We start from the raw sequence: 27,100 nt of genomic DNA on the forward strand, positions 1-27,100 counted from the left end.
CCCACCCTCCCCCGAGTGAAAGCGGAGCTAGTGACGGGTTATTTCCAAACCTGGAATCCAATGAGTCCCCACCCCTGAGTGAGGGCGTGTCCTGTCCTTATGTGTCAAGCCCAGCGGGGTTCGTGATTAGCTTCCCCGCCACACTCGAGAGCAGCGGACGCCAGGGCCTCTGGAGCAGCGGGTGAGTGGCCGGTTTTCCAGGCAGAGCTCCCCGCAGGCTTGCTGGGGGATAGGGACCCGCCTCTCCCCTGCTGCGGCTGGCAGCGCCCGGCCCCCCGGCGCGCAATGGGGAACTCCGCTTCCTAAATGGGGCAGCTCCCAGTCCCTCTCCTCGCAGCGCTGGGAGCTTGGGGACCCCGATCCTGCGTCACGGGGCTTCGGGGTGGGAGCGCACCCGGGCCCCTGCCCCCTGTAACAAGCGATTGGAGGGGAGCGCACAGCCTGGCCCAGGGGCGCACGTGTGGGCAGGGGCGCACAGCCCGAAGCGCTCTGCTAGCCCAAACGGGGTTCGGGGCCTGGGTGTTCTCCACCCTCTCCGCTGGCCAGACGCGTGGGAAAGAGGAACCTGACTCAGAGACACCCTCCACCCCCATCCTGCTGGAGGATGGTGAAAAGTTTACTCCCCCGCCTTCCCCCCCCCCCCCCCCCCTCGCAGCTCCTGTCCCGGGAATGGCCCAGCCCGCCTGGGCTGCGGGGTGGCAACTTGCGTTTGGCTAGGCAGGCGGTGGGGAGTGGAGGTGGGTGGGGAGAAGGAAGGAGTCAGCCTCCAGGTAGGACACCCGCTGCTGCTTCTAGTGAGCTGTGTGTGTGAGGAGGGGCTGGAAGGTGTTAGCTCTGGGAAGGAAAGGGGAGCTGGGGGCCAGATTCTGCTCTTGCTTACACAGTGTGACTGTGGCATCACCCCACTGAAGGCAATGAAATTATCCCAGAATGACCCCATCCGAACTGAGAGGGGACTGGCCCATTGCATAGGAAGCAGTTAATGGTGGCAGAGCTGGTTTGGAGGGTCTGTTTGAGGAGGTGGATATGGCAGACAAGAAGCATTACCTGTTAGGTGCCCCAGAGGGAGTGAACCTGGCATTAGCCACTGTTGGTAGAGAGGGGATGGAGCTTTGGTCTGACCCAGTATGGCCGTTCTTATGTTCTTAAGCAGTCAAGCAAATCCTGCATCTGCTCTTCCCAGGTAGCTGATCCCTGAGACTTTCAGTGTTTCCATTACAAACCGTAGGCTAAGCCCTAACAATGCCATGGAAAGGGAAAACGCAGTTCCTGCTCTAATTCATTGATTTACACGTTCAGCAAAATCCAATTATAGGAGTAAAATGCAGGTTTCTAAGTTTCGATGTGTACTTTCCCCTTTAAAAGGGCTTGTCTATATGGAGAAGTTATTCCAGAATAAGGCTGGGCATGAATTTAAAGTACAATAGCTATTCCAGAATAACTGCCTGTGTGGACCCACTCTTATTCTGGAATGAGCGTCTGAAGGAGAGCTTTGTCTGTCTGGCTCCGAAGCTTGTCTCTTGCAGGAACAGAAGTTGATCCAATAAAAGATATTGCCTCACCCCCCCTTGCCTGGAATAGAACAGCAGGGTAGCTATTCTGGTCAATTTCACTGTGCAGAGGAGCTGGTAAGTGTGTGTCTGCCTAGGCCTGGGTGTGTGATTCATTATAAAGTCAGAGATCTGAAACAGGCAACCTACAGCCACTTCCCCTTAAAATTCTATATGCTAATCCTGTAGCTGGATCTGCTAGCGTGGACTCTTGCATGCATGTTAAGTGGGGCTACGCTGGCATTGCAAGTTCAGGGGTTTGGCTCACTAGGGCCCCAATCCTGCAAACACTGAAGCCAATAGTCACTTTGACTTCAGTGGGACTACTCATGATAGTAGAGCGTTAAGCAGGGACGAAAGCATTTTACAGGATCGGGCTTAGGGCTCTCGTAGAGCTGCCAACGTTGCCTTTGGTGATGAAATGATTATGGCGTTCCTGATTATCTTTTGGGTGGGATAGTGAAAGTGGAATATTAAATATTCAGGCTAAACAGCAAAACATCTGTGTTTGGTGGGAGGAGCTATCACAAAAGTGTTCTGTTGGATTTTCTCCTTTGTTTACCAGGCACCAAAATCCTACTATTGTTTTTCAGACAAATTTTCCGTTGGGGCTGGTTCTTCTCTCATATCTATTTAAGCGGTTAGCTTTGATCCTGACACTGATGTAAATCAGGAGTGAAAGTGAGAGGAGAACTGGTTCCATTTAGTTCAATAGGACAGAAGTTCAGTGGGAACTTTGACTGAATACAGAGCCTGAATCACCAATGACCTACACCATGTGGTTTCAATTACACTGATACAGAATGGATGGACCATACTTCCATTTTGATTTGGTAGCATTTTATACCCATTTTTCACAGATGGAAATGGTGAATCAGGCCCAAAGTCAGCAGGATTTGCCCTCTAATTTTTATTTGCTTCAGACCTGACTCTGGATCATTTCAGACAGAATTAAAAATCATTCTGAAGGGACTCTAGCAACCGGTTACAGACCAAGTTAGATTCCAGGCAGTGTCTCTGAAGGTTTCAAAAATGCATAATAAACTTCAGTGGGCGCTGTCAGGAGCAGTTGCCCTAGATCTTGTGGGGATGTCTCTGCCTTGTGTTCTTCGGGGTTTTTTTTTTTTTTGGTCATTTATTTTTAGGCTGTCTTCCCCTCCGTCTCTGTTTATATAAGAAAAATTCTGCCTTTGTTATTTCCTCTAGTCAATTTGAACACACGCATCTATGTTACTCCTACTTCTGAATACAAACAACTTGAGCAGTACAGTGGAGGCGGAAAAACCTCTGTGGAACTTCAACGTTGTTTTTTAATTCATGTCTTGCTAAAAGGGATGAAAGCAACTCAAATCAGGCTCTACATTTGGATTTTTAGTCTTGCAAAACCCCATGCCAATTGAAAATTTCCTTCAATTTACTTTTAAAATGCACAGAAATGTTAACTTAAAACAAAAATCAACGCTTCCTCCCTGAAACATTTGCAGCCCAGGGACACTTAGCCAAAGTGAAACTGACTCCACTGGTTCCTCTCCACTTGCACAATGAAAAATAGATCAATGTGGTCAGACAGTGAAAAGGACATTCTGGGTTTGACTCTCTACTGCTTTGCACTTTGTGTAGTCACATGCACCAGTGCAAAGTGCGTGTGAGTGTTACCAAATCAATGGTAGCAGTCTACACCCGCTTTGTACCAATATAAATTACCTGCACGAGGTGCAAGTCAATGGAGAATCAGTCTCCAGATTACTAAGGGCATGTCTTCACTGGCAACGTTCAAGCACTGCCACAGCACAGCGCTGGGAGAGAGCTCTCCCAGTGCTCTGAAAAACAAAAACAAAACAAAACAAAAATCTCCACGAGGGGTGTAGCTGCCAGCACTGGGGCACTGTCTACACTGGCACTTTACAGCACTGAAACCTCCAGCACTCAGGGCGTGTTTTTTCACACCCCTGAGTGGGAAAGTTGCAGTGCTGTAAAGGGCCAGTGTAGACAAGCCCTCAGAGTGTAAGGTGAAGTCGGTGGCACTTGTAACTTCTTGAGTGGGCACTCTATTGTGCATTTAATCAATAGCACTTGGAGATAGGCTTTTTTAATTCTGGAAACTGTGGATAAATTAATTCTCTTGTCATGGGTTTCATGCATCTATTTTCCACCTCATTCAAAAATCTCTGAAAGTTTTTGCCCTGCATGATCATCGGTCCAGCCCATCTCCTCCTCTGCTATTGTCCATAGGCTCCCAAGTCCCATTTTCAAAAGTGACTTGGTCACTTAGGGCCCTGACTCCCATGGTCTTTCAACGCAGTGAATGCGTTACATTGAAAGTTGATTGGACTCAGTGTCCATGTCTCTTTTGAAAATAGCACTTAGGAGTCTAAATGGGCATGTACACTGCAAAAAAAAAAAAAAAAAAAATTTTTTTTTTTTTTTTTTTTTAAAATCTCACGACAGCAAATCTCAGAACCTGGGTCAGCTGACTCAGGCTTGTGCTATGGGGCTAAAAATAACACTACAGACGTCCCTGCTCAGGTTGGAGCCCAAGTCTGAAACCCTGCAAGGTGTGTGGGTCTCCGAGCCCAGGCTCCAGCCCAAGTGAGAACATCTCACTACTGTTTTTAGTCCTGTAGCAGGAGCCTGAGTCAGTTAACCCAGGCTCTGAGGCTCACTCCTGGGGTTTTTTATTTTTTTGCAGTGCAGACATACCCGAAGTCACTCAGGCGCTGTGGAAAATTGTACTTGGCGTACCTGAATGCAGCATGACCTTCCTTCTGTTACCTTTGTCCATCTTCTCCTAAGCTCTTCAGAGATGTCTTTTTTTGGGGGGGGGGGAGGGCCTAGCACTTTGTTGGATGCAGCATAAATGATTCATTTAACAATGCAGCTAAATAAGAACATAAAACTCTTGCAGTTACTTCTCATGTTCATCTGTCAACACATCTTTCCACAGAAGTTGGTCCAATAAAAGGTATTACCACACCCACCTTGTCTCTCTTCCGCAGTAACTTCATGTGTAGTTCCACTGTGCCAAAAGAGCCATTACAAAGATGCTGTAGGCAACTCTGCTCCCACCCGAAGTGAGATGTTGTCTGCACAGCTTTGCTCCGCTAACTACCGTAACTGATTCTCCAACTGGAACAAGGGTTTTGCAACAGGTGGTATGCTATGGCTGGCCTGCATTTTCAAGTGTCTGCTGGTTTGGGTTTTTTTTTTTTTTCCTGAGTGCCCAAATTGGGGCACTACTTGTTGCCTAATTTTCAGAGCTACTGGGCACCCTTGCTTCTCATTGAAATTAATTGGAGATATGGGTGTTCAGCACCTTTCAAATCAGGCCTTGAGAAAAGTTGTCTCAATTGGAGTAGCCAGAAGCTGAGACCCCCAAAGTAAGTGAACACTCTGGGGAAAACTGAGGTCGAAAATATTGATCTCTCAACTTGTCATTGTGCAGGGACACCTTTCAGGGTTTCGGTTCCATGTAGAAAGACAAAATGGGAGATTTTTTTTTTTTTTTTTTAAATGATCTGGCATTAATATTGTAACCTCCCCAGCTCTTGATAAACTGAGTGACACGATCATACATAGGTGCAATAATAGATAACTTACACTAATAAACATGGGAATGCCAAGCTTGTCTGAATGGAAGGTCTAAAATGAGGGAAATGGAGAATGTCACAACACAGAATCCTAGAAGTGTAGGACTGGAAGGGACTTCAGTAGGTCACCTAATCCAATCCCCTGCACTCAAGGCAGGACTACATAATAACTAGACTATTTTGGACAAGTGTTTGTCTAACCTGTTCTTAAAAACCTCTAATAATGGAGATTCTACAACGTCCATGGGCAATTTGTTCCAATGCTTAACTACCCTGACAGACATTAGAAAAAACTTCCTAACCAAAATCTCCCATGCTGCAATTTCAGCCCATTGCTTCTTGTTCTATCCTCACAGGTTCAGGAGAACAATTTTTCACCCTCCTCCTTGTAACAAACTTTTACGTACCTGAAATCATAAGCCCCAAGTCTTATCTTCTGCAGACTAAATAAACCCAGTTTTTGCAATCTTTCCTCATAGGTCATGTTTTCCTGACCTTTACTCAATTTTGGTGCTGTCCTATGGACTTTCTCCAGTTTGTCCACAGCTTTCCTGAAATGTGGTGCCCAGAACTGGACGCAATACTCCAGTTAAAGCCTAATCATCACGGTTAACTCTTCCTTCAAGCTGTCATGGTCAATATTGTATATGTCTGCAATAACTATGGAACCTAAGAAGAAAGAGAACATTCAGCTAGCTTTACATGGGCCAGATCCTCCACTGGGGTAAATCAGCTAGCTTAGCTGCATTGACTTTAATGGAGCTGCCACCAGCTGAGGATATGGGTTCTTATGTCTCAACTCCTAGTCTTTCCTCCTTGTAATCTAGTGTTTCTTAATAATCCGGCACATGGGGCCTCCTTACTTCTCACAAACACCAACAAAAGTCACAGCTGAATCAAAATTGCTGAAACAGCATAATCCCACAGCACTCCTAGGTTTGTAACAGTCACATGAAATGACTCCGGGGGATAATTCTGCTGCCTCTGCAGTAGCTCCATTGAACTTCAAGTGCTATTCACCATAAAAATAGTAGCTCTTGACATTGACAAGATGTGAGTTCTTGTTTAAAATGCATGGGCCAAATTGTGACTCTTTTCCTTTTCCCTGTCCCATCAGCTTGAATAAGTGAGCATGGGAAAGGCTCTTTATAGCTTTTGATTATGTTCATTTATAGTTTTTAGGCTTCCTTCATTAAAACAGAAATAAATATGTGCATAAAAACTGGGCTCTGAGAAATGGCAAACTGTCTATGGGCTTTAAAAAGCAAGTTCCAGCTGTGGGTTTTCATGGAATTATGTATTCTAACTGCAAATACGCAGACAAAGTGTGTAGAACACTGAGCCTTTTAAAGGAGATGGTAATTAAAACCAGAAGGGTAAATCCTATACCTAAATATCTGAATCCTACATTAGAATTTTTCCCAGATCTCTGGATAATTTAGTTAAAACTGAGCAAAAATTTCCAGCTGAAACTCTTTTTGGCAAAAATTTCAGATTCGCTGACACCCAAAACATTTTGCAAATTTGTGTAGATTCTGCTGAACTGTTGGTTTGCTCCCTCTGTCCCCTCCCCTCAATCAAATGTTTTGTTTTGACACTTTTGAAATGAAATACTTCAATCTTTTTGGTTTGAAACTACTTTGTTTCTCAACTTTAATTTTATTTTGTAAAAATTAAAAAAAGTCTTCAACTGGTTGAAATTAAAATTGAATGGCTAAGCAGCAGTTCTGCATAAAAGGACCTGGGGATTACAGTGAATGAGAAGCTGGATATGAGTCAGCAGTGTGCCCTTGTTGCCAAGAAGGCTAACGGCATATTGGGCTGCATTAGTAGGAGCATTGCCAGCAGATAGAGGGAAGTGATTATTCCTCTCTATTTGGCACCGGTGAGTCCACATCTGGAGTATTGCATCCAGTTTTGGGCCCCCCACTACAGAAAGGATTTGGACAAATTGGAGAGAGTCCAGAAGGGGGCAACGAAAATGATCAGGGGACTGGGGCACATAACTTATGAGGAGAGGCTGAGGGAACTGGGCTTGTTTAGTCTGCAGAAGAGAAGAGTGAGGGGGGGATTTGATAGCAGCCTTCAACTACTTGAAGAGGGGTTCCAAAGAGGATGGATCTTGGCTGTTCTCAGTGGTGGCAGATAACAGAACAAGGAGCAACGATCTCAAGTTGCAGTGGGGAAGGTCTAGGTTGGATAGTAGAAAACACTATTTCACCAGGAGGGTGGTGAAGCACTGTAATGGGTTACCTAGAGAGGTGGTGGACTCTCCTTCCTTAGAGGTTTTAAGGCCCGGCTTGACAATGCCCTGGCTGGGATGATTTAGTTGGCGTTGGTCCTGCTTTGAGCAGGGGGTTGGACGAGATGACCTCCTGAGTTCTCTTTCCAACCCTAATCTTCTATGATTCTATGAAATTATGTGTTCGTTATTATTTGTATTGCAATAATACTTATCGGCCCTAGTCATGGATCAGGACTCCATCGTGTTCGGTGCTGTACAAATCCAGAATTACAAAGGCAATCCTTGTCCAAAAGAGCTCATTAGGGTGAAGGAAAGAGGTTGTACTGTAAATTGCAGGCATCAAAAGATAGGATTGTCAAAGAAACCTAACGCAGTTAAGCACCTGACTCCCAGATGAAATTTCATGTTTCTCTGGCAATCCCACCCTTTATATTTATCAGAAACCAGCATATGTTTAGAGTGGTTAAATCTGATATTTGAAGTCATGGATATCTATAAATATCCAAATGTGGTAAGTATCGCTGTAATTCTTAATCTGCTTTTGACTGTTAATAATAGTTGTTTGTTCAGTACAACTCGGATGTAAGTAGTTATCTCAAAGGTGAATGTAACCCACTATAACAAGAATGTTGGTGGACAGTTACTGCTGTTTGCCTCGAAGAATGAAGCAGTTGTGTTATTTCTTTACAGTGTCAGGAAGAACCAGCCCCACTGATTTAAGTCACCTTTGGATAGAAGCAGAGAGGGCGAATTCTGTCAATTATTTTCTAGGACGCTTCCTTTTTATCAACACTCCCTCTTTTTTTTTTTATTGCAGATAATCTGTTTGGGTACCTTGACGTTAAAATATTAACTGAATACTATGGCAAAGGTGAGTGTGTTTGCTTCCAGGTACCAGGCAGTGCTAGGTAGACTCAGTCCCTGCATTGACTACATTTATCTGATCAGTGCAATTGTATTTACTTAGATAAATGATGTAGCAAGAAGAGGCTAGCACTGCCTGACACAGTGGGAAGAACAGGAGTACTTGTGGCACCTTAGAGACTAACAAATTTATTAGAGCATAAGCTTTCGTGGACTACAGCCCACTTCTTCGGATGCATATAGAATGGAACATATATTGAGTATATATATATATATATACACACATACAGAGAGCATAAACAGGTGGGAGTTGTACTTCCTCATACTAGAATGTGGATTAACTTCAGTAATCTATATATCTACTAATGGCCAGGTCTTGCACCAAAATCAATGAGCTTTGCTATCGGCTGGAAAAGACGTCAAGAGGTCGCTTAGTCCTATGACAGTAAGCACAACAGGTTCCTCAGAATTCTACAGTTCCCATCCAAGTTGTATCCAGCTATTCGTGGAAAATGCCTAAGCTTCTCCTGCCAGATAGCTCCTGTTCAGGCATTAAGGCCCAGATCCTCAAAGGTATTTAGGCACCTATTCCCATTTATTTCAGTGTGAGTGAGGTGCCTAAATACCTTTCAGGATGGGGGCCTAATGGCCTTATGCACTGAGCATTGAAGTTAATGGAAAGACTCTCATTGTTCAGTGGGAACAGAAGCAAGCAGCGTGAGTCAGTGGATCTGGCCCTGGATTGGGTTTCAAGATCTGGGTTCTAATCTCTCTGACATGATCAAGTCACACCTCCCTGTGCCTCTGTTTCTCCATCTGTAAAATGGAAAGGATGGTATTTGCCCACCGTTGTAAAAGTGCCATGTAGGAGCCTTATAGGGAATTGATTCTTTCATGATGATCTGGATAACTATTGATACTAAAGGGAGAAGCCACAACTGGGTTTAACAAAGGCGTCAGATTGGCAGGCCAGGAGAATGGAGTCCTTTATTGAATTGCAGAACAAGTACAGTGCAGGCAGCAGCCAGGGGTTTCCCATGCCAATGTGGTTTAATCCTCAATTGAAAGAAATGCGCTGCCCCCCGCCCCCCCCCCCCCCCCCGGAGTGTCTCTCTTGCAGTGGGAGGCGACGGCTTAGGGCAGAATGGAAGCTTGTCTCTGCAGTCAAAAAAGCTAACAATGTTAGGACCCACTAGGAGAGGGATAGATAATAAGACAGAAAATATCATAGTGCTGCTATATAAACCTATGATGGGCCCACACCTTGAATACTACGTACAGTTCTTGTTGCCTCATCTCTAAAAAGATGCATTAGAATTGGAAAAGATACAGAGAAGGGCAACAAAAATGATCAGGGGGATGGAACAGCTTCCATATGAGGAGTGAGTAAAAAGACTGGGACCGTTGGGCTTGGAAAACAGATGACTGATGGGGTATGATAGAGGTCTATAAGATAATGAATGGTATAGAGAAAGTGAATAGGGAAGTGTTATTTATGCATTCACATAACTCAAGAACCAGGGGTCACCCAATGAAATTAATAGGCAGCAGGTTTAAAACCGATACACACGTGTTTCTTCACGCAACACACAGTCAACCTGTGGAACTCCTTGCTAAGGGATGTTGCGAAGGCCAAAAATATAACTGGATTCAAAAAAGAATTAGGTAAGTTCATTGAGGATAGGTTCATTCATGGGTGTTAGCCAAAGATGGTCAGGGATGCAACCCCATGCTGTGGGTGTCCCTAGCCTCTGTTTGTCGAAAGGTGCGACTGGATGACAGGCGATAGATCACTTGATAATTGCCCTATTCTGTTCATTCGTTCTGAAGCATCTGGCATTGGCCACTGTCACAAGAAAGATTACTGGGCTAGATGGACCATTGGTCTGACTCAGTCTGGCCATTCTTATGTAACCTGCTGTACGGCTAAATAGACTCTCACTTTATCTACATTAAACCCCCTCCTCAGTTTTCTAACTGGTCTCCCCCCAGGAGAATCTGTATATAACTGGGATTTTTCATGTGTTCTTCTTTGGTTCTGTCTTTAACAATTGATGTTCTGTATCTTTAGGTTGGAAACCGGGGCACAATCAAAGCGGCCTTGGGCTTCAGGGCTGAGGAAGATGCACAGAAGTTAAGGAAGGCCATGAAGGGGCTTGGTGAGCTTGTATTTATTTTTATGCCTCTAACCCTCTCGCTTCAGAGTGCCAGCATCCTGCATGTCGTACAGCTCACTAGAGCAAAAGTTTGGTAACTTGTGTTTCTCTACTGACTCCTGGCCCTCCTCCCCCCAAGCTCTCTACAAACAGGTGGGGATCACCTCATCCAGTCATGAAATGCAGCCGCTTTTGGGGTGGAACAGGGCAGCTGTTATGCAGTATATAACACTACAAGGCAGCTTTGGCACAAATAAAGAACGTTATCCAAATGGAAGGAATTTCAATTTAACACTATCTGAGCAGAGGGAATTTAAAGGGGCAAAATGTCATCCCCAGATTGGGAAAGGATAGCACTGCCTCCAACCCTACAGGAAGAGGGTGGAGTTTTTGTTTTCTGGATGTTTGATCATGGAGAGCAGCTGAAGCCTATCTGTCTATCACTATAGTATCTCAGCTGCTCATTCACACCTGGATAATAAATCTATCCCCACAGCACTCCTGCAAAGTAAGGAAGCATCATTATCTCCAGTCTCCAGATGGGAGAACTAAGGCACAGAAAGGGATGCAGGGATTCCTTCCAAGGTCACCCAGGAAATCTGTGGCACAGCTGGGAACTGAACCCAGCTCCAAGCCCTGGCTTTAACCGCAAGACTGTCTTTAATCAGCCTATGATTTGTCTCTCCTGGAATAGGGTGCTCCCAACACCCTATTAGGGTACTATGTCAGGACTGCCTCTGTGGGAAGAGGGCTTGCTTGTAAACTGTCAGTGCCCACATCTGTTTTCTTGGAGGTCTCCATCCAACTGATGGCTGGGCTTATGAGGTCAGACTGACTCTCAGCCCAAGTAAAATGCATTCCTAACAAGGGGATGCTAAAGAGCTTCTGGGTGTGCAACCCACTGACATGTGAAAGTTATAGGGCACCCTCCATACCCGATCCTCAGAGGATGGGGGTCAGTTACAGCCCCACCAAGGGAACCCTGTCTCTTTAAAGAAAGCTAGCACCATATGCTTTCCTTTGGAGGTTCCCCAGTTCAATCCCGGATATGTCGGCCAAGATGGTAGCCCAACACATGTGGTCTAGTGCTGGTTCTCTAGTGCCGTAGAAAATCAGATTTTAGAAGGAATAAAAATGGTTTGTGTCACACCTGGCAAGTCAGCTGAGTTGCCTGGTTCAAAATTAATACTTTAATATTATAAATATCTGGCTGGCTTTCCGGTGTCTCCCCCAGGTACAGATGAAGATGCCATTATCGATATCGTGGCCAAGAGGAGCATATTCCAACGTCAGGAAATTTTAATCGCCTATAAATCCACTATTGGCAGGGTAGGTAGCCTCTGAATTTGATGATTATGATCTAGACAATTCCTGGACTACATAACTTGTGTGGAAAATTAATGACTTCCCTCATTCAGTTGTGGAGAGGCAAGACACAACTTTTGCTGGCCTTAGCACAAAGCTCACTGCAATCTCCGTTCACTTCAGTGCAGTTGCTTGTCCAAAGAAAATTGTAAGGTACCCGTTAAGATTATCCACCAAAATGTAGCAGAAATTTGGTCAAGCAATCTACCTACACGCTTGCCTTTATGCTATCTAGTGGATGATCCTCAATACCACATGGCACTGATATAACTAATCATACCCGAGATTATATTGCAAGTGACTTTTCCTGTGACACTTGGCACAACTGGTACCTAACAATCCTACAGTGACCATCCAAGTTGTACCCAGCTGTTCAGTGAGAATGATTAAGTTATGACTGTTCCGTCCCTGCTTATGGACTCTTCTGCCATATAACTTCTGTTTAGGCATTCGATGCCTTGCCCATTGACCACTGAAGACTATGGAAAGACACTTGTTGAGTTTAATGGGCTTTGGATCAGACCTTAAAGCCCGAATCATCAAGTCTCCATTAATTTTCAGGGTTTTGGAGGTTTTTTGACATTGGAGTTCAATTTTTTCAGAGGTGCTGAGTACTAACACCCCCAAAACTGAAGTCAAGGTGAGCTGCTGGTATCTGGATGACCAGCAAGCTCTGGATCACAAGCTGAGCACTCCAATTTCATGGATCTTATGCCCATGGTGAGAAGGGCTGCTGAATGTCCAGCTCCCCTGACACCAAGGGGTTAATGGTTGAATCAGTTTAACTTGCTTAACTTGATATTAAAGCCTTATCTTTTATCTTGTGTAAACATTCTGAGCACATGCTGCTTGTTTGTTGAGCAGGCTCTTCTGTGCCTGTAAAGAAAGCGGTTACAGGGAAACAGATCTGTTCACTGGAGGCCACTGCTAATAAAACTCATGGCAGTGTGAACTACTGACCCACCTTAATAGTCACTTGCACACCTGGTAATTCACCCCACTATGCCCTACCCTTCATGCTCCATCCATTAACAAGCAAATCAACCACGCTTTTCAGTCTGATTCACAGGCTTCAAAGAGTGTGACAAGCATTAAGAAAACTAGCCTAGTTTCCAAATAAGGGTCACATTGCAGTGATCTGCTTAAAGGTGTGTTTTTGTGTTGGTTGGGGGTTGTTTGTTTGTTTGTTTTTAAATTCTTCCTGCTTTTTATGGTGCCTTTCATCTGAGGATCCCAAAGCCTTTTAAAAACCCATTAATGAATCGGTCCTCGTCATACCCCGGTAAGCTTTGTGTATTCCATTTAGATGGATTAAAAGGAGGCACCAAGAAGTGAAGTCGCTTGGGACGGCTTCCGGAATGATCAGCCTTACAAAGCCGACGAAAACATTGTTCTAAGGCCTGGTCCACACTAGAAGAGTTATATGGGTACACCTTATGTCCTTTAGAAATGTATCTTTTATTGAAAGTTATACCAGTGTATGCAGTACTGTGGACTCAGTTATACAAGTATTATTATTAATGTGTCTTAGGAGCCTCAATCATGGACCATGAGCCCATTGTGCTAGGTACTGTACGAACACAATAAAAAGATGCCCCAAAGAGCTTACAGTATAAAGGTAACCTTTGCTTACTGAACCAGAAACAGCTATACCAGACTAAGCACCTTTATACTGGTCTACCTGCATCCCCAGTGGGAGGTGGGGGTGGGTTGTACCACTAACTATACTGGCATCAGGGCTGTCTCAGGCTTTTTTGCCGCCCCAAGCGGTGAAGGGGGTGGGGGGGAAAAGCCACGATCGGCAGCACTTCGGTGGCAGCTCAATTGTGCCGCTTCATTCCTCGGCGGCAATTCGGCGGCGGGGCCTTCACTCAGAGAGAGACTGAGGGACCCGCCACCAAATTGCCGTTGAAGACCTGGACGTGCTGCCTGCTTCATTCACTGGTGTCTGGAGCCGGCCCTGACTGGCATAGATAAAGTGGCACATCTTTCTAGTGTGAACTAGCCCTGAGTTGCTGTCCACGTTCTACTTTGCCAGTCCCCATCATGATTAAGAGCAAAACGTGGAGCGAAAATGGCTTTAGACAGAAATGTTAAACACCCACATTAACAAGTGAATGGCAAAGCTGCTAAAATCAGGCATGGATGATGTTGGGAGAAGATGTGAAAAATAGCCTCTCTGGTGTATCCTTATCATTCCCAAACCAATCTCTCATGTAGGGTTATTCATCAGTAGAGATCAAAGCGCTTCACAATGGTTAGTGTGTTTATTCCCACAACACCCCGAGGAGGCAGGGCAGTGCTATGATCCCTGATTTACAGTTGGGGAGCTGAACTCAGAGAGACTGAGGCCTTGTCTACACTACAGATGCTATGGCACTGCAGCTGTGCTCTGTAGCGTAGGCACTTGCTACAGCGACGGAAGGGTTTTTTTTAATTTACCCCTGTGAGAGGCAGTGGCTAGGTCAAGGAAAAATTCTTCCGTTAGCCAGGTGGAGACACCACTAGGTTTAGGTCAGCTTCACTACCTCTCTCAGGGGTGTGAATTTTTCACACCCCTGAGTGACATAGCTAGGTTCAGCCTATACTTCAGGTGTAGAACTAAGCCACTTGCCCAAGAGGATGCAATCTGTGGTGGAGCAAGGGATTGAACCTGGTCTCCCAAGTCCTAGGCTAGAGCCCTAACCACTGGACTAGCTGACTGCAGAGCAGGAGTTAGATAGGATGTACTGGAATTACCAGAGTTGGAATTCAGCCAGGAGTTTTGTATAGAGTAGCAGGGGAGCTGGAACAATTTGTATAGCGGGGGTGCTGAAAGCCATTGAATCAAACTGTAAACCCTGTATATGATGGAAACCACTTCAAGCCAAGGGAAGCGGCAGGATGCCCAGCACTCCTCTATGTAGGTGCTGGAACTAGGAGTGGGGCTTTTTGTTCTCATGACTATTTATCACCTTCCCTGGTTTTCTAGGATTTGATTGGCGATTTGAAGTCTGAGCTGAGTGGGAATTTTGAGAAGGTGATAATTGGATTGATGACTTCCATCACACTGTACGATGTGCAGGAACTGAAGAGGGCCATGAAGGTTGGTAAATATTCACTGACGTTACCAAAACACCAGTGAGTTCAATATGTGGCATGAATTAAACATTCCCCATGCACCTTCTCCCGAGGGAGAAAGAAAGAATATGCAACAGGGTGCTAGTTATGTCACTTAACACAATTCTGGAAAGTGCTCTCTGCTACTAAGCTAATGAGGGTTGTATAAGAACCTGAATAGAACGTTTCAGAGTGGTAGCTGTGTTAGTCTGCATCAGCAAAAAGAACAGGAGTACTTGTGGCACATTAGAGACTAACAAATTTATTTGGGGCTAAGCTTTCGTGGGCTAAAACCCACTTTATCAGATGCATGAAGTGGAAAATACAGTAGGAAGATATATATACACACAGAGAACATGAAAAGATGGGGGTTGCCTTACCAACTCTAACAAAACAAATCAATTAAAGTGGGCTATTATCAGCAGGAGAAAAAAAACTTTTGTAGTGATAATCAGGATGGCCCATTTCAAACAGTTGACAAGAAGGTGTGAATAACAGTAGGGGGGAAATTAGCATGGGGAAATAGTTTTTAATCTGTGTAATGTCCCATCCACTCCCAGTCTTTATTCAGGGTTTTAGCCCATGAAAGCTTATGCCCAAATAAATTTTAGTCTTTAAGGTGCCACAAGTACTCCTCGTTATTTTTGCTGAATAGACCGTGTGCACTAAATCTTCAAACACTTTCTGGACTATGTTCTTCCATTTTGTTCTACTGTGCGAGAAGAAAATGACCATGGTGACGTGTTAGGTATAAGACAGCTAGATTGTTAAAAGTTGCAATATGAATTACTTTCACACTAAGGGCCATTCATACGTCCTTTATCCTGCTACCCATTTGCAAAATTGGGCTTGACACTGAAAGAGGTACACGTTCTATGCACTAAGAATGGCCACGCTGAGTCAGATCAGTGGTCCATCTAGCCTAGTAAACTGCCTAATGACAGCAGCTGATGAAAGATGCTTCATAGGGAATGACCCGAACAGGGCAATTTCAAGTGATATGTCCCCTGTTGTCCAGTCCCAGCTTCTGGCAGCCAGGAGTCTAGGGATGCCTGGAGTATGGTCATCCCTGACCATCTTGGCTAATAGCCACTGATGGACCTTTCCTCCAGAAATTTATGTAGTTCTTTTTTTAACCCAGTTATACTTTTGGCCTTAAATAGCCTAGCATTTGTATAACACTCTGCATTTTCAAAGCACTTTACAAACATCTAAAGCTGCTCGGGAGCTTTTTAACAACACTTTTTTTGTTGGAAAATGCAGACTCGTCCAAACCAAATATTTTTGTGGGAAGGGTCTGCTTGGATGAAAAGGTTTCTTGGGTCCATGATGGAATGTCTGGTGAGAAAACTAATCGATAACCTAAGATGTGAGAGACCCAGATTAATGTTTCTGGCCTGAATCATACATAACAGGGATTTGAATTTGGGTCTCCCATTTCAAAAGTGAGTGCCTTAACCCCCTGGCTGTTTTGGGGTGAGTGGGGTATCTGTGCCTCTCTGCTTCTTTGTAAAAACTCTCAAATGGTCTCAGTTTCATCCTGTTGCATAGTGGGACTTTAAAAAAAAAATTAAATCTCAAAATCTTTCATGAGACACCCAGCTCTACAAACAAATATCACCTCATTGCATGAAGTCCGTAATGTATCCCCATTTAACAAGTGGTGAAACCGAGGCAGAGAAACTAAGTGACTTACCCAGACAGGGGGGAGTGCTCATCAGCTCCTGGACTGTTACTCAAGAGAGTTGATTCTCAGTCCTGTGTTGCCATCAAGGTGCCTCTGTTTGCTGGTAGATTGGGAGCAGCTTTCATCCTGATTCTCTGTTCCGTGTTTAGGGTGCGGGGACAGATGAGGGCTGCCTGATCGAAATTCTGGCTTCTCGTTCCATTGAAGAAATCAAGCGCATTAATGAGACCTACCATCGTCGTAAGTAGTATAAATTATGAGATGCTATGATGTTATTGCATTGAGAGTAACCTGTACTGTGAGAACAAGTGGGGAAGCTTGCATGAGGTCCCAAATATGTCCCAGATCCAGGAAAGCACTTTGGCATGTGCTTAAGTTCCACTGATTAAGCACATGTGTAATAGATATGGCAATGTCCTGTAATATATTTGGGAGATCTCACTGTATTAAGTTTAGGTATCATTGTGGGCCAGGGATTGTATGCAATTCCATGGGCAAGGATGACCACAGTCTTCCTGGAACTAACAGTGGGAGGTAAATTCACTTGGGTTATAACACCTCCAGAGAGGTACCACAACCTGGAGATGCTTGCATATACTGCATTGAACTGGATTCTCCAGAGACCAACAGACAAAGAAAGGACTTTTGGATAAATAACGTGAGTTTAAACTCACTCACGACCATGGGCGTGTGAAGAAATTTAACTTCGACCCCTTTTGGGTCCGGAAGGAGCTTGCTCTCCATACAACCGTGGCCCCAGGGCTGGAGGAGTTCTGTGCCCCTGACAATTATTTGGGAGGGAGAGGGAGGAGGGTCCATGTCCCTGTTTGCCACTCCCCCGCTTGTGCACACACCTGCTCCCAACTTTGTTTCTGATCTAGTAAATGGACAGGACTTTCTATCTAAGGGTGGCCCCAATCTTTCCTAGGAAGGATTGGAACTTGGAAGGAATTTGGCCTACTGAGGCCCCATAAGACTGATGGGTGACCTGGTAAGATTTTTAGCATGTGCAGAGGAATTCTTACTATCTTTAATGCTTTCACATTAAGAATAAATGTGCTTGCTTAGGAAAAGCTGTGTGGTGACTTATAACTGTGGGCAATTGCCACAGTTCATAGCCTTTGGGGAGAAAGCAAAGTATAGATGCAGGTCTGTTCAGGGAGTCTGGCTTGCTGGGGAACTCGCAGTGTAGCCAGGGAGCTATGCAGCCTGGAAAAATCCCTGTCAGGAGGGAGAGAGACATGCATCTCGGCACTAGAGAGGTGATGACTGGGGAGCCTAGAGTTGGTGCCTTTGCTGAACATGGAGGGGGAACACGGGTGCGGTTGCCCTGAACTGTGACAACATACTTAAAGCTAAATATGTGTTTAGGGATCCTTTCCCGAACCAAGGCTTAAATCACTTTCCTAAGGCTGCCTAGTGATTTATTGGCAGAAGAAGCTAGAGAAATTCCCACCTCCTCTTGACCCCAAAAACATTTAAATTTTCCAGCCAGCAAATGTGTTTTCCCCAGTTTTTATTATTAATGGTTAAATACTGTATGCACTACTTATGTTGATCTAGAGGTAGAAGATATTTGTGAAAGTGTGCGCGCACACACACACACACACACACCTCTCTCTCTACCTCTAAAGATTTAAAAACAACCCGCTCGGCCTTTTAAAAACTATCCTATGAATGGTATCTTACCCACCCCACATGATTTCTCCAATAGCTCTTGCTGCTAGCAGTTCAACCAAACAATAACTGAACAATCAGAAAGACATCTTGTGAAACTAAGAAGCATCGTAGGGAGAGCAAGAGACTGGGTATTGCGATACCTTCTTTCTGTCTGCCTTTAATTTGATCGTGACCTAGTGTGCCTGCATAATTTATGCTCAGTGGACAGAGACTTAAGCCTTGTCTAAACACAGAGAGGGTGAAATTCTGACAACACTGAAGTCAATGGCTCAACTCCTACTGACCTCAAAAGAGTCAGGATTTCACTCAGAAGTTGTACTGGGATCCTGGTCTGTCACTAGGGCCCCTAGGTGTGGCAATAATACAGATAATAATGGTCAAAACTGCTTTTAAAAATGGACTTAAACTGGTTCAAATCCCTGTATAGACAAAAGTTTTAAACTGGTTTGTCTCCTTTTTCAGCTTGTGTCTATATATTTATAGATGGTGGCTTGTAGTTGTCCCTTCGTTTTAGGCTCGGAGGGAGGCCACTCTGCCTCACTATGTAGTTAACCAACTATAATCCAGGGTTCCAATGATAAGTGTCTCCATACAGAGGTTTGCATCAGATTAACAAAACGCCTTTAGTTAAACCAGTGCAACTTTGTGTGTGGAACAGGCTCAGATTTATTTTAGAGAGAATGATCCAGATTGGCTTCTCCTCCCTTACAACTGTGTAACTCTGTTGATTAATTTCACATACACTGGCCTAAATCCAGAGCAACTCCACTGAAGTCACTTACACTGGTGCAAAGGGAGAGAAGAATAAGATCCAGGGTCAATGTGGCAATTCCTAGGAAGGCAGGTTCAGAAATTGAGGGACAGACGCATAATCCAGACACCTAGGTCACGACTGGACATGTAGAAGACTTCTCTAAGATGAACAGTGTTTAGGTGCTGAACTTTCTCTCTGTTTAAAAGCAAGTATCCACATATGTCTGTGCTCTCTTGCTAGAATATGGAACTACCCTTGAGAAGGACATTGTCTCAGATACATCTTCCATGTTCCGCCGCGTGCTGGTGTCTCTAGCTACAGTAAGTCCAGTTTAAGAAAAACAGTCTGGTTCTTGTTGCTGTTGAACAAATCCTCTAAGGGCAGGTCTCCACAAGAAACGGACAGCTGTCTAACTATATTGCTCACGTTGAAAAATCACACCCCTGAGTGACACAGTTATACCAACCTAACCCCCAGTGTAGACAGTGTTATGTTGAACGGGGGTATGAGGGGGTTTCACCTGTCGACATAGCTACTGCCTCTTGCAGAGGTAGATTAATTACGGCGACGGGAGAAGCTCTCTTGTCGGCGTAGTAGCGTCTTCACTAAAGCAGTACAGCACCTTGTTTTAGTGATGAGGTCTCTCTATTCTCAGTACCGTGAATGCCTGATTCTCTTCTCTGGGCACGTCTTTGCTACCCGCTGATCCGGCGGGTAGCAATCGATCTATTAGGGATTGACTTATCGCGTCTAGTGAAGACGCAATAAAATCAATCCCCGATGGCTCTGCCGTCGACTCCGGAAATCCACCACGACAAGAGGCGGAAGTGGAGTCGACGGTGGCGCGGCAGCGGTCGACTCGTCGCCGTCCTCACAGCCAGGTTAGTCGACCTAAAATACGCAACTTCAGCTACGCTATTCACGTAGCTGAAGCTGCATATCTTAGGTCAACCCCTAGCCTCTCTTACACTGACATAGGTCAGGAGTAGCACAGTGGAAGTCAGTGGAGTTACACCAGTGTAAAAGAGATCAGACAGAGTTGTATTAAATACTAGTACTAATCCTCCCTCTCATCTGGTTCCTTCTCCTGCTCTCTGGTTTGGAAGTTGCTCCTTTTTATCCCCTTCCTAGGCATTCTTCCCCCTCTCCTACTGCACAGCCTTCCCCTGTTGATCTCCTGCAGGATTCCCTCCATGCCCCCTTGCATTTCAGCTGGTATCTGTGTATCATATTGGTTTGACCTGAAGGGCAGGTTGCTCAGGGGGTGGGCCGGGGTGGGGCAGGAATTTGTGTGTGTGTGTGTGTTAACACCATGTGCTTTCTTAGGGCCCATGGCCCCCACTGACATCAGATGGAGTTGAGTCCTCAGCCCCTCTTAAAAATAAATAAAATCAGGCCCTTAAATAATATTTCAGAGCTTTCTCCACCACCCCTCTTGCAACACTCTGTTGCATAATTGCAGCTGCTTACTCATTATATATGCTTGGTAACTCGTTTCAAACAGCAAGCTTGCTGGACTCTTTCTATTTGCCCCTCCAAAAGGCTGAGTTTAACACAGCCCTCTTGTGTTTCTGCAGGGAAACAGGGACCAGGGAAACTATGTGGATGAAGGCCTTGCTCAGCAAGATGCCCAGGTCTGTAGCTCTTTGTACTCTCTAAGAAAAATCTGCCCCACCATTGTGGATGTTTGCTGAACCTCCGGTCCTTCCATCCATTGTTTTTTAAAGGCCAATGAAAGTCCTCAACCATTTAGCTGGCATCTTTATAGTGGACTGGACTGGGACCCAGAAGATCTGGGTTCTAGTCCTGACTCTGCTGCTGGATGACCTTGGACAAGTCTCTGCACCTCAGTTTCCCCATGTGTAAAATGGGATAATTATCTTTTTGGAAGACCCAAGCTCTCTGGCTTTACTTGAGCTTTTGGGCTAACCCTTATTTCATATGCTTGATTCTTTCTAGTGCTTGTATGAAGCCGGGGAGAAGAAATGGGGGACAAATGAGGGACAATTCCTGACTATCCTGTGTTCAAGAAACAGATATCACTTATTAAAGGGTAAAAGTCTCAGCAATTTTCTACATACTTTTTTTTTTTTTTTCTTTTTTTTTTAAAAGCACCTTTTTAGGTACATCTCTTGGCAAATAGAAAGGGACCCTTCTCAAAGGCACAGGCTGAGTCTGGTCTTATGTATCTACTTCAGAGTATTTTAATATAGGAACCTATTCTTGTGAGCCTAAAGGGAACTCGAGAGAGACCAGAATTAACTTGTATGGATCACCTATGCTCCAGTCTTTATACCACAGGTAGTAAATTGGGACTTTGGCGACAGTTACCAAGGATAGAAGTAAGTTTCTGGCCAACATTCCCCCTACAGGGAAGAAAGACAGGCACCATTCTGCTGGATCAGAGGTTTTCAAACCGTGATCTGTAGTGATCTTGTTAAAATGAGGAGTACTTGTGGCACCTTAGAGACTAACAAATTTATTTTGGCATAAGCTTTCGTGGGCCAAAACCCACTTCATTGGATGCATGCAATGGAAAATACAGTAGGAAGATAGTTTTTACTTTGTCTAATGACCCATCCACTATTTCCCCAGGCTAATTTTTCCCCTACTGCTACTCACACCTTCTTGTCAACGGTTGGAAATGGGCCTTCCTGATCATCACTACAAGTTTTTTTTTGTTTTTGTTTTTGTTTTTGTTTTTTTGTTTTTTTTTTTCTCCTGCTGATAATAGCCCACCTTAATTGATTAGTCTCATTATAGTTGGTATGGCAACACCCCATTTTTTCTGTTCTCTGTGTGTGTATATATATCTTCCTACTGTATTTTCTGCTGCATGCATCCAATGAAGTGGGTTTTAGCCCACGAAAGCTTATGCCCAAATAAATTTGTTAGTCTCTAAGGTGCCACAAGTACTCCTCGTTCTTTTTGCTGATACAGACGAACACGGCTACCCCTCTGAAACCAGTGATCTTGTTAGTGGCTCTTGCAGAGCTGGTTGGTTGCAATACTGCTGGCGAAATGGCAAAGCTTCCCTTGTGGCAGAATGTTGAACCAAGTGGGAAAGTTAAGCAACTCAACTTGACCCCATTAAGTAATAATTCATGACCCTGTTACTAGCAGTTGTTGATTGACCAATTAGAAAACTGATTATCGTTAAAATGAAGATAAACTGAATGGTTTCCAGGACAACTGCAATTGTTTACCATTTAAAAAAGAAAGGCAAAATGTGCATACAAAGTACTCAGTTGCTTGACCTGGCAAACTGGTCCTTGATGGTTAAGTCTTTGTAGACAGCACCAACAAATCTTGCTCAATGACATTTCATTAGTGTGTGTCCTTTTCTAGTCTTTGATGAATACAGAAAGATCGCTAAGAAGGACATTACAGAAAGCATTAAATCTGAGATGTCGGGGGATCTTGAAGATGCCTTATTAGCTGTGGGTGAGTATTCCGGTTTTAAATTTAGGGTTGTTTAGTTACACAACAGACTGTCGGGGTGTAGAATGGGAAAGGATCGCTTCTGTCAGCCTCGAGCACAGAAGCCATGGAGTTGAACCTTGTTTAATTTTCAAATCCATAGGTAGTCCCTGAAATAGAGGAGGATGGGAGCGTGGACAGGGATGGAATGCAAGGAGCCTGTGATGTGTGCAAAATCACTTTCTCCATTGCAGGAGATGCTAGTGTTTTAGCTAAAGTATTAAGCTTGCTTCACCTTGGCATAGCGAGACATCCATCTTTAGCCGTGCTGTGTCTCTTGCCAACTGTCTTCACAGAGCATCGTGCAGGGGACACGCTTTGTTGATGGCCAGTAACTGTCTCTGTTCTTGGCACAGGTCACACTGTTTTACCCCTTGCAAATACGGCAAGTGGCTGTGAACAAGATGGCAAAAGTTCCACTGCTTCCACACTCATTGTTTACCTTTGCTACCAGGTGCTAAGGGTGTTGACACTTAAAGAGCATTGCAAACTTTAAACAAGTGGCTGAACTGTGATGGACAAGACTTCAGGTTTATTTGAAGGGGCTCATTCTTTTGCATTGCCCTTGCTGTATTTATCAGCTTGTCCAGTGGCCTCTAAATCCATACCTTGGAGCTTCTTGGACTAATAGTCAGGGATGTGCACGTTTTGGCCCCGATTTTGCAAATGGATCTGCAGACAGAGCTCTGCATCTGCCACTAACCTTCCATACAGATCTGATGGGAGGTTTAAGCAGTAACTGCAGCCTTGAAACTGAAAGATTTGGAAAATCTCCCTTGTTCTTTTCTCTTCACAGTAAAATGCATAAGGAATAAGCATGCATACTTTGCTGAAAGATTATACGGTTCCATGAAGGTAAATAGCTTTTGTGTGTATGTGGTTTCCCCCCCGCCCTCAATTAAATATAGAGGCATTCTAAAATAAATAGCAGCTGGATTTAATACTGCAGGGGGAGAGGAGAGAGGGCAGCAACCCAAGCGGTTCATAATCATCATGGATCTCCTCTCCTCCTTTGCTAAGGGACAAAATTGGCATTGCCCCATTATATGCTGAAAATAGGGAACTCTGTCACACTCAATGCAAAATGCTTTGGGCTAATTTTTCACCCAGAAAGTATGGATGAAACCTTGACCATTAACAATGATTTACCCATAATGCACAATATTTGTACAAGGGTTGCTTTTTTCTTTAGGGTTTAGGGACGGATGACAATACACTCATTCGAGTGATGGTGTCGCGGTGTGAAATTGACATGTTGGATATCAGGCACGAATTCAAGACGATGTATGGGAAATCTCTCTACTCCTTCATCCAGGTAAGCTTTCCTTTCCTAAAAACCATGGTCTTGCTGCACACAGCACCAGCCACTTTGCCCCTCTATTCTGATCAGTGACTGGTCCACATTTTTCAAACAAGAAGCTATTATTCTTGAATAGCTTTTCTGGGGGGGGATGGGGGTGGGAGGGGGACAAAGTGTATGAAATTGTCGATTCTTGATATATATATATAGATATATATATTTGTTTTTTCACCAGGCATTCAAAAAAAAATCAGAATATTTTTGAAAATGACCAGGGAGAAGGAAAGAGGGAAATACGCAATAAGTGAAAAATCAGAAAAGAAATTCAGAAAACTTCCAAAAAGGATTGAAAAATTGGGTCCATTTCAAACCTCACAAAATTTAAACTTTAAAACTTTTTTTTGCCTTACATTTTAAAGTTTGATCCAGCTCTAATCCTGACTTGCATTGCCCTTACAAATTTTGGTGTTAGGATTGTTTAACTGTTTTCCAGTAATGTCAGTCTGCCTGGTCTGGTGATGAATACTAAGATAATACCATCCAGCCCCTTTGTACTGGCTATCCAAGTGAGATTTCTGCCCTCACCCTCTGAGTTGGATCTGAAGCATAGCTTAATGTCTTGTGGACAGAGGATGCTTATTTGTCGACCTTCTAGAACTATAAACTGGGAGTCTTACAAACATTGGCTTGGATTCCTCAAAGGGTTAATGGGCAGGTTTTTTTTGTTTTTCTTTTTTTAATCTCAAAGAACTCCTGTAGTTGGATTTCATATTTTAATACTGTAGTGGTTTTTCATTTGATTGATCCTTGTTGCTTGATTTGTTTTAATCAACTTTGCATTTTCAATTGGATAAAGTATTAACTTAAAATGGTTGTGGGATGCTGTCGCACACGGTAATAGCTCCTGCATTCCACCTCACTGCATTTTAGTGGTGGGCAATGTGTCCTTATACATGATCAATGTGTGTCAGGTACTCTGGGATGAAAGGTGCTCCTTAAATGTTATCAAACATTAAGTTGGCAAAGAAATACAAAATCACATGGGGACAACTACAATCATCTCAAACTGGTGTAAATGATCCTGTACAGTCTTTTCTGGGAACACTTGCTGCACGTCTAATCATGTCTCTCTCGCCTCTTTCTTTCTTTCTTTCTTTCAGGGAGACACTTCAGGAGACTATAAGAAAGTCCTACTCTTACTCTGTGGCGGTGAAGACTAAACCATGTACGACTCATTGTCGGGGGAAGAGGAGAAATAGATCACGAGATTTCCCCCCCCCCCCCCCCCCCCCAAATACCTTTAGGTAGTGCTATTAGAATTGACTTAAGCTAGTCGATGCCAATTGCCTCTTAGGATAGGATATGATATGCTTTTATTTGCTCCCATTGACTTGGCCAGGTGCAAAACTGGACCCTCTCTCTGGCCTCGGACAAGTCACTTTGCCTCTGTGTTCCATTGTCTTTACGTTCCCTTCTTCATAGGAGGGTTGTTGGCAAGAAGTCCAAGCACTACAACAATCTGCTGCTCAGTAAGAAGAAACTACTCAGCCTTATCACTACAGCAGGTTCACACATGCCCTCTGGCTTTACCATAAAAATGGCTCGCTGGCCAGTGCTCACTTTTTCAATGTAATAAACCAATCATTTCTTTACTTTGAATTCCAAAAGGTGTCTTTTCTGAATGAGATGAAATCGCATAGGTGCACTGCACTGGTTTAGTGAGGCTTGTGTTTACTCGCCCCTCCCACAACTTCACATCAGCTGCCTCTCCAAAGTGTGGTCTGGACTGCCCCCGCCACAGCAAAACCCAGGGGAGGGTCCTTGGGAAGAGGAAGCCTTCATTACCAGGAGAGGGGAGAAATGGGGTTTCTAAATGCCTAAAAGTCCCCTCAGATCAGCTAAAGTCAAGGCTCCCACAGGAAGATCCTGTGTTTCAGCAGAGTTTTGGCCCTTAATCCCCCCCATATGTGAAAATGGGATCTCTACTGTAGGGGAAGCAGCAGAATAGATAATACAACTCCAACGCGTCTTTCTTTCTAAGCTACAGCAAGTTCAAGCTCTTTGTCCTTCTTTTTAAGACTTTGTATACATGGTAACTTATTTTGTCTAAGGCTGTGTCTCCACTTAAAACACTACAGTACCAGAGCTGCTGTAGCACTTCAGTGTAGGCAGTGACTGGAGGGGTTCTCCCATCGCTGGTAGTTAATCTACCTTCCTGAGAGGTGGTAGCTAGGTTTGTTACTGAAATATCGGGTCCACCTAGCTGAGAGCCAATAACAGCCAGACAGGGATAAGGAGGAGTTGCTTTATTCTGCAGAAGAAAGGAGAGCTTTGCACCTTGGTACAAAACCTCTGTCTTACACACATTTTACAGATCCTTTATACACATTCAGACAAAGGTCCTTGCAGTGTTAACACTTGATTGGTGGTTGTCAGACCCGTGCTTTTGCTATCTGGTCAGTGAAAACCGGCTTGGGACCAGCTCCAACTACTGTAAGGCCTTGAAGGGAAGACAGTTGAAAAGTTCAGGCTACTGTGTACTTGAAGTGTCTGCTTCCCCCTAATGGCCCTGGTTGACATAAAGGCTGCTCTGTTAAGGGGGGGTCACTAGTAACTTTCACAGGTTGATGGAAGAATTCTTCTGTCAACCTACTGCCGTCTACACCGGTCGGCACAGCTACATTTCTCAGCGGTGTGGATTTTTCACATCCCTGGGAAATGTAGTTATGCTGATGTAAATTTTGAGTGTAGATCAGTCCTAAGTCTGCTGCCTGCCACTTGTCTCCTCCAACCATCTTCCCACTTTCTTCCATACCACTCCTTACAACTATTGTTATTTTGTGTTATCACAGCACATAGGAGCCCCAGTCACAGATCAGGACCTTACTGTACAAACACAGAGCAAAAAGACAGTCCCTGCCTCCAAAGAGCTTACACTTTAAGTATAAAACGAACAACAGATAGTTATGGACAACTGGGGGTTGGGGGGCGTACAAGGAAACTGAGACAATGTTGGTGTGGTCTCAGCCAAGGTGTAGTCCAGGGGGTGGCAACATTCGGCTCACCAGGGTAAGCACCCTGGCAGGCCGGGCCAGTTTATTTACCTGCTGATGCGGCAGGTTCGGCCGATCACGGCTCCCACTGGCCGCGGTTCGCCGTCCCGGGCCAATGGGGGCGGCAAGAAGCGGCGCGGGCGACCAATGTGCTTGTAATGATTAGAACGGGGAGCACTGGCTGTTGGGAGTCTGAAAGAACAGGAACCAGGAAGGAGGGGGGAGGAGTGAAGAAGGCTGAGTGAGAGTTACAGAGTGTGCAGCAGCAGCTTGGAAAAGA

The 27,100-nt window shown here is 44.5% G+C and overlaps 1 protein-coding gene across 2 annotated transcripts; it reads left to right on the top strand.

Moving 5' to 3' along the window:
* Positions 1-90: 90 nt before the first annotated feature.
* On the top strand, positions 91-25,419 carry ANXA4 (annexin A4). 2 transcript variants are annotated; one of them, XM_054019835.1, is made up of 13 exons: positions 91-181; positions 8,200-8,253; positions 10,318-10,405; positions 11,637-11,731; positions 14,739-14,852; positions 16,703-16,793; positions 19,228-19,307; positions 20,565-20,621; positions 20,947-21,040; positions 22,336-22,431; positions 23,264-23,322; positions 23,660-23,782; positions 24,928-25,419. In XM_054019835.1, exons 2-13 carry the CDS (start codon positions 8,245-8,247, stop codon positions 24,985-24,987), a joined length of 966 nt encoding a protein of 321 aa, XP_053875810.1. In that variant the 5' UTR covers positions 91-181; positions 8,200-8,244; the 3' UTR covers positions 24,988-25,419. The 2 variants fall into 2 exon arrangements, with proteins under 2 accessions (XP_053875810.1, XP_053875811.1); XM_054019836.1 differs by lacking the exon at positions 91-181 and adding an exon at positions 1,561-1,628.
* The last annotated feature ends 1,681 nt before the right edge of the window (positions 25,420-27,100 follow it).

This window comes from Malaclemys terrapin, chromosome 2, assembly GCF_027887155.1.
Source record: "Malaclemys terrapin pileata isolate rMalTer1 chromosome 2, rMalTer1.hap1, whole genome shotgun sequence".
NCBI classification, from domain to species: domain Eukaryota; kingdom Metazoa; phylum Chordata; order Testudines; family Emydidae; genus Malaclemys; species Malaclemys terrapin.